An 11,218-nucleotide genomic window follows, 5' to 3' on the forward strand; every position below is an offset into this window, starting at 1 on the left:
AAAGGAACAGTTACATGGGGTGAAGTCCCGAAGAAACCAAGTACAAACTTCTAGTAGTCCTTTCCCGGTAGAGTTACACGGGACACACATAATACCTCTAGCAAGGACAAGAGAACATGTAAAATGTTGTCTCCTAGGAATTTGTGTGAGCCTATGAGTCCAGAGCCTTTATTGGGGATTAGTCATGTATGCACAATACTGCCTATATGCCCAGCTGCAATCACTGAAAATCCAGTACCCATACCCACCAGAAGGAAAGAAGGTGTTCACTTTAAATGACATTTGCACAAAATTTCTTGAGAAATTGGTACAGTATGCTTCAAGACCACGAGCATGCAAAACAGTTATCAGTTAGAACATTCCAAGATCTTGATTTCTAGGAGTTGGCCAAGGGAGAGTCATGAAACAGATTACAGTTTTGAGCATAGTTTGAGCAATTTAGGCCTGTTAAGTTAACTTTCCTGTACACCCTTATTTAGGGTCTTCATTTTCATGCAAAAGTACTCTAAATGGTTCTGGTTTTCCATATATACTTTGTACTTTGTATTCAGATGAACTATTGTTCACTTTTTACTATTCTTCTGTGTTATATCTTTCTCTGAGTTGCACATCTGTTCTTTTTATTTTAGATCTTTGCCATAGAGTGCATGTGCTTGCCTGCGAGAGAGGCAGAAACAGGAAAAGAAAGAAATCAACCCCGGAGGGGTGGGTCACACTGTAATCCCTTCTCCATTTTCCTCAGTATTTTGGGCATGCACATACGCACATGCACTTCACATGAATTTCAAACCCTTGAGACTAAAACTCCTATCATGAACTTGGCCATGTGGGATCCAGTGCCTTAACCACCATGCCACCTGCTAGTTCACTTCTGTACTTTCGACAGGGAGGTAGTGTTGTTATATTTTGATCAACTAGACCGGGGAGAAATGTTCATATATTGAAATGATTACCTTGTAAGCTAAATAATGTAATTGAATGTATTTTAAAAATGTAAATAAAAATTTTTTTAAAAAATTGTTTTTAACTTTTGGGCCAGCAGGTGGTATAATGATTAAGGTACTGGATCCCACACGGCTAACTCCAGTTTGAGTCCCGAACACAGTGGCTTGATAAACAAGCCAGTGTGTGTGCATGCGTGCTCAAAATCCCAAGAAGACAATGAAGGAGAAGGAATTGTGGCTAGGACACCCTCCTCTACTCCCTTACTTTCCCTCTCTCTGTCTCCTGATGAGTGCACATACCCTATGGCAAAAATCTAAGAAAAATTTTTTTTTTAATTTTTAAATATTTTGCCAGAGGGTACATAAGCTTGCTGGAGAGAAACAGATAAAGATGGAAAGAAAGCAGCCCCCTCCCCCGCTCCCCATGGAATATGGCCAAACCACAATCCCTCTCTTCCATTTCTCTTGTCAAGATTTTGGACACTACACACATGCACCCAACATGTTTCTTGTTTTTGTTTTTGTTTTTAATTTTTAAAATTATATTTACTTAGAAGCATTCAGAATGTCAACAAAACAGCTGCAACTTTTTGGGTTTTTTTTTGCAATTACAGAGTGGTATTCAGTTAACAGAACAATTATTTCGTATAAGCTGCATCAGAGACGATTGAAGATGAAAAAACTACCATCCCTATATATAACTAATTTGTGCTGTACACCAACAAGAACCTGCTTTAAATTTCCATGCCAATTTACAACCCCCATACTGTACCAGGCAAGGTTAGTGGCTATTGAAAATATCACCAGGACAGGGCTATCTAAAGACACATTTGGTAGTGAGTTAACTATACAAAAAAAAGACATTGTACAGTTTTTTAAAAAAAAAATCTTATACAGTCTTACATTTTTTTTTTCTTTAAAGGGAGTGAGTTGTGTACAGGGGGGTTGAATGCTTTATAGACAAGGGGAAAAAAAATGCTAGAACCAACTTATTCATCATCATCTTCTTCTTCATCTTCATCTTCCTCTTCTTTCTCATGTTCTTCATCTTCATCTTCCTCCTCCTCCTCCTTTTTCTTGCTCTTTTCAGCCTTGACAACTCCCTTTTTTACTGCATCAGGCTTTCCTTTAGCTCTGTATGCAGCAATATCCTTTTCGTATTTTTCCTGCAGCTTAGCAGCCTTCTTTTCATCAGACTGTTTATCATCTGCAGCAGTGTTATTCCACATCTCTCCCAGTTTCTTTGCAACATCATCAATGGATAGGCCAGAATGTTCTCCTTTGATTTTTGGGCAGTATTCAGAACAGAGCAAGAAAAAGGCCGAAGGAAGCCTCTTGTGTACATTGGGATCCTTGAACATTTTTGTTCCCCTTTAAGAGGGCTATAGGTTTTAATTTCTCTTTCATAACAAGCCTCATCCACCTTTGCCCTATCTTCAAACTTTCTTTTCTCTTTAGCAGACATGGTCTTTCACCTCTCTGAGCACTTCGAAAACTCTGAGAAGTTGACTGAAGCATCTGGGTGCTTCTTCTTGTGTTCCTCCTGGCAAGTTTGCACAAAGAATGCATATGATGACATTTTGCCTCTCAGCTTCTTAGGATCTCCTTTGCCCATGTTTAGTTGTCTTTTCTCTGCGAGGCACAGAGTCACCCAGTGCCCATCCGGCTCTTACTTACCCCGGCGGTGTCTCTATGGAGCTCAATGTACTGCCCACCAAACATGTTTTTCATGCTTCTGTGTCTGGGACTCAAACCACACAGTTGGCCATGTGACTGTGTGGGGTTCATCCACCTTAATCACCATGCTGTTCACTGACCCCCAAATCTGTACTTTAAAAGAAATCCACATTGGGACCAGCAGTAATGGCTATGTCACTGAACTCCCATATAGTTGACTGCGGTTTGAGTCCCAACCTGGTGGCTTATACTCAGGTCAGGCACATGTGCGTGCATACCCAAGATCCCTCTCTCTCCCTCTGGCAAGCACACACCCTATAGCAAAAACCTCTCCAAAAAAAAAAAAAAGAAAGAAATTCACATTTGTCCTTTCCATACTATACGTAATAAATTGCAGCATTCCTGTTCTATTCTAAGGTCTCTTTTCTCACAGTTTTTTTTCTATCTATTTCAGAATGGATTAGAAATCTTGAAAGCAAAGCATTGATCCCAACACGGAGTATTTTTGAGGAAGAACAGTCCCATGGCATGAAGTTAGAAAGATACATATGGGATGATCCTTGGTTCTCCAAGTTAGAAATGTATCACATGAACCAGAGTACAGCTTTGAGACAAATGGTCTTTATGCAAAAGCAAGTACTATCTCAGAGAGGCTCTGAATTCTGTGAACTTGGGCCAGAGTGTAGCCAGAGCTTAAACTTCACTCCATCTCAGAGAGTTTCTCAAATAGAACATTACTATAAGCCTGATACGTGTGGCGAAAGTTGGAGATACAACTCAGCCATAATGTATGCAGATAAGATTACCTGTGAAAATACTGACTATGATAAAGCCTTCTACCAGTCCATTCAACCCATTTACCCTGCAAGAATGCAAAGTGGAGATAATCTTTTTAAATGTACTGATGCTGTTAAATCTTTCAATCATATAATACATTTTGGTGATCATAAAGGAATGCATGGAAGAGAAAAAATCTATGAATATAAGAAATGTCATCAAATCTTCAACCAGAACCCACCATTTAATGAGCATGCAAGACTTCATACTGGAGAAAACCAATATAATTACAAAGAATATGAGAATATTTTTTACTTCTCATCCTTTATGGAACACCAAAAACTTGGTACTATAGAGAAAGCATGCAAATACAATGAATGGGAGAAAGTCTTTGGGTATGACTCATTTCTAACTCAGCATACAAGCACTTACACTACAGAAAAACCATATGAATATAATGAATGTGAGACATCTTTCATCTGGAGCTCTTACCTTATTCAGCATAAGAAAACTCACACTGGAGAAAAACCCTATGAATGTGATAAATGTGGGAAAGTGTTCAGAAATCGTTCAGCCCTTACTAAACATGAACGAACTCACACTGGAATAAAGCCCTATGAGTGTAATAAATGCGGGAAAGCCTTCAGCTGGAATTCTCATCTTATAGTACATAAGAGAATCCATACAGGAGAAAAACCTTATGTATGTAATGAATGTGGGAAATCTTTCAACTGGAACTCCCATCTTATTGGACACCAGAGAACTCATACTGGGGAGAAACCTTTTGAATGTACTGAATGTGGGAAGTCTTTCAGTTGGAGCTCCCATCTTATTGCTCATATGCGAATGCACACTGGAGAGAAGCCCTTTAAATGTGATGAATGCGAAAAAGCTTTTAGGGATTATTCAGCTCTTAGTAAACATGAACGAACTCACTCTGGTGCAAAACCGTATAAATGTACTGAATGTGGAAAATCCTTTAGCTGGAGCTCCCATCTTATTGCCCATCAGAGAACTCACACAGGAGAGAAACCCTATAACTGTCAGGAATGTGGCAAAGCATTCAGAGAACGTTCAGCCCTCACAAAACATGAAATAATCCATTCTGGAATTAAACCCTATGAATGTAATAAGTGTGGAAAATCCTGCAGCCAGATGGCTCACCTTGTTAGGCATCAAAGAACTCATACTGGAGAAAAACCCTATGAATGCAATAAATGTGGAAAGTCCTTCAGTCAGAGCTGTCACCTTGTTGCTCATCGTAGAATTCACACTGGTGAGAAGCCATATAAATGTAACCAGTGTGAAAGATCCTTTAACTGTAGCTCCCACCTTATTGCACATCGGAGAACTCATACTGGAGAGAAACCATACAGGTGTAATGAATGTGGGAAAGCATTTAATGAGAGTTCTTCTCTTATAGTACACCTGAGAAACCATACTGGAGAAAAACCCTACAAATGTAATCATTGTGAGAAAGCTTTTTGTAAGAATTCTTCTCTTATTATTCATCAGAGAATGCATAGTGGAGAGAAACGCTTTATATGCAATGAATGCGGAAAAGCCTTTAGTGGTCACTCAGCCCTACTTCAGCACCAGAGAAATCACAGTAAAGAGAAACTGAATTGAACTGAGAGATTTTTCTTTTCTTGCACATTTGATAGCACATTGAAAAAACCTGTAGTCAAGAGGGGAAACTTTTCATTAAATTCTATAGTACTTCTCCCCTTACTATTCAATAGAAACCTTATAAATGAAAAGAATAGGGGAAAACTTTCAGAAGTTACGTAACCTTTTCACAACATCAGATCATTACAGTGAAGAAAACTACTTGTAGTCCACTAGGAATCTATATTTGCAGAATATACATGACCAGGGATGAGGCATCCTTTAGTAAGAGTTCACCTCCTATAGATTAGTGTGCATTCTTAAGGGAAAACCCGTATACTAAGAAAAGTATTTGACTGGAAACACACTATTTTGCATCAAGCTGGAATGTTTTATGGAAAACTTAACATTTTGTGTATAATCATAGTGATAGGCAAATTTCGGTTTTATAAGGGGAGAGTCTTACAGAATAGAGTATGGGATACTAAATCTGAACTTAAGAAAAATATAGAATTGAATGGCATATTTACTGTTAAGATTAACTTCCTTAGGAAAAAATAGTAAATTAAATTACTAATGGTGGGAAGTTTATTGCCTAGAATTATGAGACTGATGTTGGAACAAAGGGTGATAATTAATAACCCAGTGTGTCAGTATCCATTGTTTACTCCCTACTTCATTGCTGGGTAATTAGTTTTAGGCAATCACAATAAATTATAGACACCACATTAATATACATGTAACATGAAGGAATAAGGACACAGAATTGTGTATACATGTCTGCTATTACAGATCTAAAAATGTGTGTGTTAAGGACCAAAAAGATCCTTAACTCAGTTAATTTAAGATTTTGTAAAAATTAGTTTTGCAAATACACATATCATTTACCACATGCTAGACTTTAAGTGCTTTCTGAATATTAACTTGTTTAATCCCAATAACTCTCTGAGATAGGTACTGTTATTATCAAAGTTTTACAAATAGGGGAATGAAAGCAAAGATGTTGAGGAACTTAACCAACGACTACAGCTAGTAAGGAGTGGAGCTGAGACTGTTTGGCTCCAGAGTTTGTTTTTAACCACTGTTATGCTGTCTCTTCAATGATATTTTTTCTTACCTTTTTCTTTTGTTCAGTTGTATAGTAGAGATTTTATAATAAAAATCAAGAAAATCTCAAGCAATGAAAAATAAAATTATCTGGTTCCTCTGTCCTGAAGGATTTATGGAACACAAGAGCTAGGATCTCTTTGAAATATGAAGTGTGGAATTGGCATTTGGAGTTACTGCATTTTCTGGGATGTGGGATGTGGATTCCCTGGGATTTTATCACCCACACCCTGGGGATTTACAGAGAAGCAGAGCCTAGAACAGGAGTCTCCTACCCCTGGGCCAGGAACTGGTACTCGTCAGCAGGACCACACAGTGGGAGAAGCAGGGCTGTCAGGAAATGAGCAAAGCTTCATCTGTGTTTGCAACCACTCCCCATTGTCCTCACTTTGCTGCCTGGGCTCCGCCTCTTCTTGGATCAGCGATGGTATTGGATTCTCATGGGAGTGCAAACCCTAGTGTGTGGTGGTTTTTTAATATATTGCAATGGTTGAAATGATGTGCACAGTGGATGTGGTGCACTTGGGTCGTCGTCCTAGCACCAATCCTCTCCCCCTTCTCTGGAGGAATTGTCTTCCACAAGGCTGGTACCTGGTGCTGAGAAAATTGGGGACCTCTGGTCTAGAAGATGCATTGAAAGTTTGGATAAGACCAAAGAATGTCCTATGACTGGTTAGAATTCCCTTCATGAAGAAGAGGGCAAAAGTGTTTGTTCTTTCAATTAATCAGATACCACTGCACATTGGAGCACCATGTCTCAAGATTTTTGAATGCAGGGACCAGCAGTTAGTGTAACGGCTATGTCGCTGGACTCCCACATAGTTGACCGCAGTTCGTGTCCCGGACCCTGTGGCTTAAAACTCATGCTGGGCGCGTGTGCATGCGTGCCCAAAATCCCGAGAGGAGAATGGAGGAGAAGGGATTGCGGCATGGCCATCCCCCCTTGGGGGAGATTTCTCACTTTCTGTCTCTATGTCTCTGTCTGTCTGGCGAGCGCACGTGCCCTATAGCGAAAAAAAACCTCTCCAAAAAAAATCTTTGAATGCAGTGTTTATTTTTTTCTTTTATCATCTCCAAGTGAAACGATTGTTTGATAGAGTTAACCCATCACCAGTCCATTACCTGCAGTAAAGGAGTTTGAGTTTTCAAGGGATAAAGTGCTAGATGGTACAGAGGACTTGAGTGGCTTCTCACCAGTTCATAATCATGTCCTGTATTTCCCTAAATTAAGGTTTTAACTAGGGGCCATATGTTCTTGGTTTGACTTCAAGGGTATTGGATAGAAATCTGTAGTTGATAAGGTTCATCCAGTTCTCATAGTTCTCGTTTCTCTCCCTCTCTCTCCCTCCCTCCCTCCCCCCCCCTCTCTCCCAGCAACATAACCATTACACCATCTGCTGGTCCCTCATCTAATTCTTAAGTGGTCTATGACTCCCAGTGGTTGAGAGATGATGGCCTACTAGTACCGTAAGGAAGTTCACTTCATGATTCCTATAGCTTGAGCTCACTTAAATACTTAACATTTGCTTTTTCTGTCTTTTCAGGCCTGATGCATTAATGCCCAGCCAATAAATATTACAGAGTAAGTGAAAGATGTGGGTAGATTTCTCATCTAATTTGTACAAAGACCCTTGGAGAGAATAGTTAGCAATATTATCTCTGTAAGAGAATACAGTATAATGTATCCAGAATCATACTGCCAGTATGATGTGGACAACTTAATTCTCAAAGCAAATCCAAATTCTTCTATTTATGGACATCATAAGTCATATATAGCATGCTATAAGCATCCTGGAACTTATTCTATAACCTTATTACCAAGCTTATTATCATTTTTATAGATTAATAGAATGAAAGTAAGTAAAATGGATGATAATAAATGTTAAAACTTGAATAAAAAGCATAGATTTTATAATAAAAGTATACAGTGGGGCCAACCAGCAGCATGGTGGTTAAGGCAGCTGGATCTCATATGGCTGACCTCACAGTTTAAGTCTTGGACCTGGTGATTTGAAAAACATGCTTGGCATGTATGTGCAGTGGAGAAGAAGGAATTATGGCATGGTCATCCCTCCAGGAGGTGATTCTCTGAGTGCATGCACCATACAGGGAAAAAAAAGGGAAGACTGAAGTACAAATTGCAGTCTAGAAAAATACAAAATTTCATTAGTTCTGTAATCCAATACTAGTTTGCAAGTATCAGTTCTGCAGCTGCTCTCGCCTTGCACTTATGTTTTAAATATATATATTGGGTCCAGCAGGTGGCGTAGTGGTTAAAGTACTGGACTCCCACATGGATGACAGTAGTTTGAGTCTAAGACCCAGCAGACTAAAATTCACGCCAGGAGCATGTGCACGTATGCCCAAAATCCCAAGAGGAGAATGGACAAGAAGAGACTGGCATGGCCATCCCCTTGGAGGGGGGGGTGATTTCTCACTCCTCTCTCTGATGAGCACATGCACCCAATAGCAAAACTAAAACCCCACGTGTGTGTGTGTGTGTGTGTGTGTGTGTGTGTATTATAGGGGCCAGCAGGCACTGGGTTCCCACATGGCTTACTGGTTCAAGTCCCAGATCTGGCGGCTTGAAGATCATGCTGAGTGTGTTTGTGTGTGTGTGCCAAAAAATCCTGGAGGAAAGGAGATTGCAGTATGGTCAACGCTCTCTAGGGGGTGATTTCTCACTCCCTCTCACTGTCTCTGGCAAGCACACATTCCCTATGGCAAAACCTTTAAAAAAATAAAAATTAAAAAATAAAAGTCACTCCAGGCACATGTGCGTGCATCACCAGAATCCCAGGAAGAAAGTAGAGGAAAAGGGATTGCAGCATGGCCATGCATGCACGTGCCCTATGGCAAAAAAAAAAAAAAAAAAAAAAAAAAAAAATCTCAGTGGGAAGGCTAACAGGTGTCATTGTGGTTAAGGCACTGAATCTCACATGGCCAACTCTACAGTTTGAGTCCCAGACCTGGTGGCTCAAAAAACACATGGGGCACATACATGTGCTTGCATGCCCAAAATCCAGAGAGGATAATGGAGAAGGGACTGTGGTGTGGCCATCCCTCCTCAGTGGATAGCCACTTTGCTTCTGTCTGTCTCTGGTAAGCACACATGCCCTATGGCAAATAATAATAATAGTTCTAGGGCCTGCTCCATAGCAGAGTAGTTAAACTGTATGTAAGGAGCTTAATCGCATACGGCAAACCAGTTTGAATCCCAGTCCCAGTAATGTATTTGGTTTGAAAAATATGCCATGTGTATATGCCCACATTTCTGATGGAATGGAGAAATGGAGGAAAGGAATTTTGGTGTGACCATGCCCCATTGGAGGCCAGGGTACTTCCTCTCTCTGTGTCTGGCAAGCATATGCATCATCTTGCCAAAAATAAAAAAAAATCTAAAAGGACCTCCTATGCTTCACCCCATATCATGAGTCAAAGCAACATGTGGACTTCTGCTTCTTGGAAGTATTTCCTGCCTCCCTACCACCATCTGTCACATAGAACTTTAAATGACACAAGAGTCAAGACTGATTTTAGTTTGTTTTTCATGTCTTATGTCTAAGACTCTCAGGCCCCTTCTGTTTCATTCTGTGTATGACTCAGTTCATTGCACTTTTTGACCACATCTTCCCCTCCTCTCAAACTCAAACCTCTGAGCTGACTCTAAATCAGGCTTCAAAATACCCCACCACCTTCCTGCTGTGGGTCTCCTCTGCACAATGTCTCCCATGGGTGACTGCTTTCTCTCTAGTCTCTGCTGCTCACAGACTGTTCTATGTCCCTTGTCTCTGATATTTAGCTCTGACTCTCAGGATGCCAGATGATCACCCACCACTTCTAGTTACAGTCATCTGATGGATCATTAATCTGTATATCTCAGATTTTAGCCCTTGCCTCACTTCATCTGAAAGTATCCCCATCGCATTACTTCTTGATTCTAGTGTCCATGTGAATGATCTGATATCCTGGCCTCACAGTTCTTTTTTTTTTTTTTTTTTTTGAGAGGTTTTCGCTATAGGGTGCGTGCGCTCACCAGACAGACAGAGAGAGACATAGAAACAGAAAGCGAGAAACCACCCCCCAGAGGGGATGGTCACGCCTCAATCCCTTCTCCTCCATTCTCCTCTCAGGACCTTGGGCATGTACGCACACGCGCCTGGCGTGAGTTTTAAGCCACCGGGTCCAGGACGCGAACTGTGGTCGACTACATGGGAGTCCAGCGACATAGCCATTACGCTAACTGCTGGTTCCCCTGGCCTCACAGTTCTTTGACCTCCTCTCCTGAGAATTTTATTCACCACACTCCACAGTATTGTTCTAGGGCCATCCACAAGTGATGAGCCCTTCTACTATCTGTTTCAAGCATCCCTTCCTCAGGTAGTTGACTATTGGGTTGTCCACTTTTTTTTTTTTTTTTACATTTTTTTTTTCTTTTTTTACATTCTTTCACTGTACATCATTATAGTATACAAAATGAGATTTTTCCATTGAGAATACACTGTATATTGGCTCAATCAAGCACATCAACATATGTGTTATTGTCAACAAATCATTTTCCATTTCTTGTTTTCTGTATATTTTGCCTTTTTTTCCCATCCTTGATTCCCTATCTCACCCTCTGCCATCTCCCACCCTCCTCCCACACTGTGTCTGGTATCTGTTGTTGCTTTCTATGCCTCCCCCATTTTATTGTTTCACTAAATATCTTAATAAATCTAAATATTTTCAATAGCAAGCACAGCTGATATGTACATATCCATGAACACAAGTCTGACTTTAGGCATAAACCTCAGTGAATAGAATGAACATACTACAAAGTAGCACCTAACTAGGGCTATATAGCTTAACTGCAGTCATCAAATAAGTATTTTTTTTCTTCTTTTTTTTTTCTCTCATTTTTTTAAATTTTTATTTATTAGTTCACTTTACACCATCACAACACACAAATGAATTTTCCATCCAAAATACACTGTGCATTGTCTCAATCAAGTACATCCACATATATGTTCTCAGCAAATAATTTTCCAATTCTTACGTCCTGCATACCTTGCCCTTTGTCTTGCCATCCCTGATTCCCCATCCCCCCCCCTCTGCTATGTCCC

General features: G+C 40.1%; 1 protein-coding gene across 8 annotated transcripts in view; it reads left to right on the forward strand.

Annotated features, from left to right (window-relative positions):
- Positions 1 to 11,218, forward strand: part of LOC102495443 (zinc finger protein 606) — a 40,397-nt gene that overhangs the window by 24,571 nt on the left and 4,608 nt on the right. For 4 of the 8 annotated variants that reach the window (XM_006166742.3, XM_027767584.1, XM_014583494.2 and 1 more), the window contains one exon: positions 3,076 to 5,028. In XM_006166742.3, coding sequence (XP_006166804.1) covers positions 3,076 to 5,027 — 1,952 coding nt within the window. In that variant the 3' untranslated portion in view covers position 5,028. Of the gene's footprint in view, positions 1 to 629; positions 863 to 3,075; positions 5,029 to 7,657; positions 7,696 to 11,218 lie in introns of those variants that run through there. The other 4 variants (XM_014583497.2, XM_027767587.1, XM_014583496.2 and 1 more) reach the window with 4 other exon arrangements.

The sequence above is a fragment of the Tupaia chinensis genome, unplaced genomic scaffold (assembly GCF_000334495.1).
Source record: "Tupaia chinensis unplaced genomic scaffold, TupChi_1.0 Scaffold144336_1, whole genome shotgun sequence".
Lineage (NCBI taxonomy): Eukaryota > Metazoa > Chordata > Mammalia > Scandentia > Tupaiidae > Tupaia > Tupaia belangeri.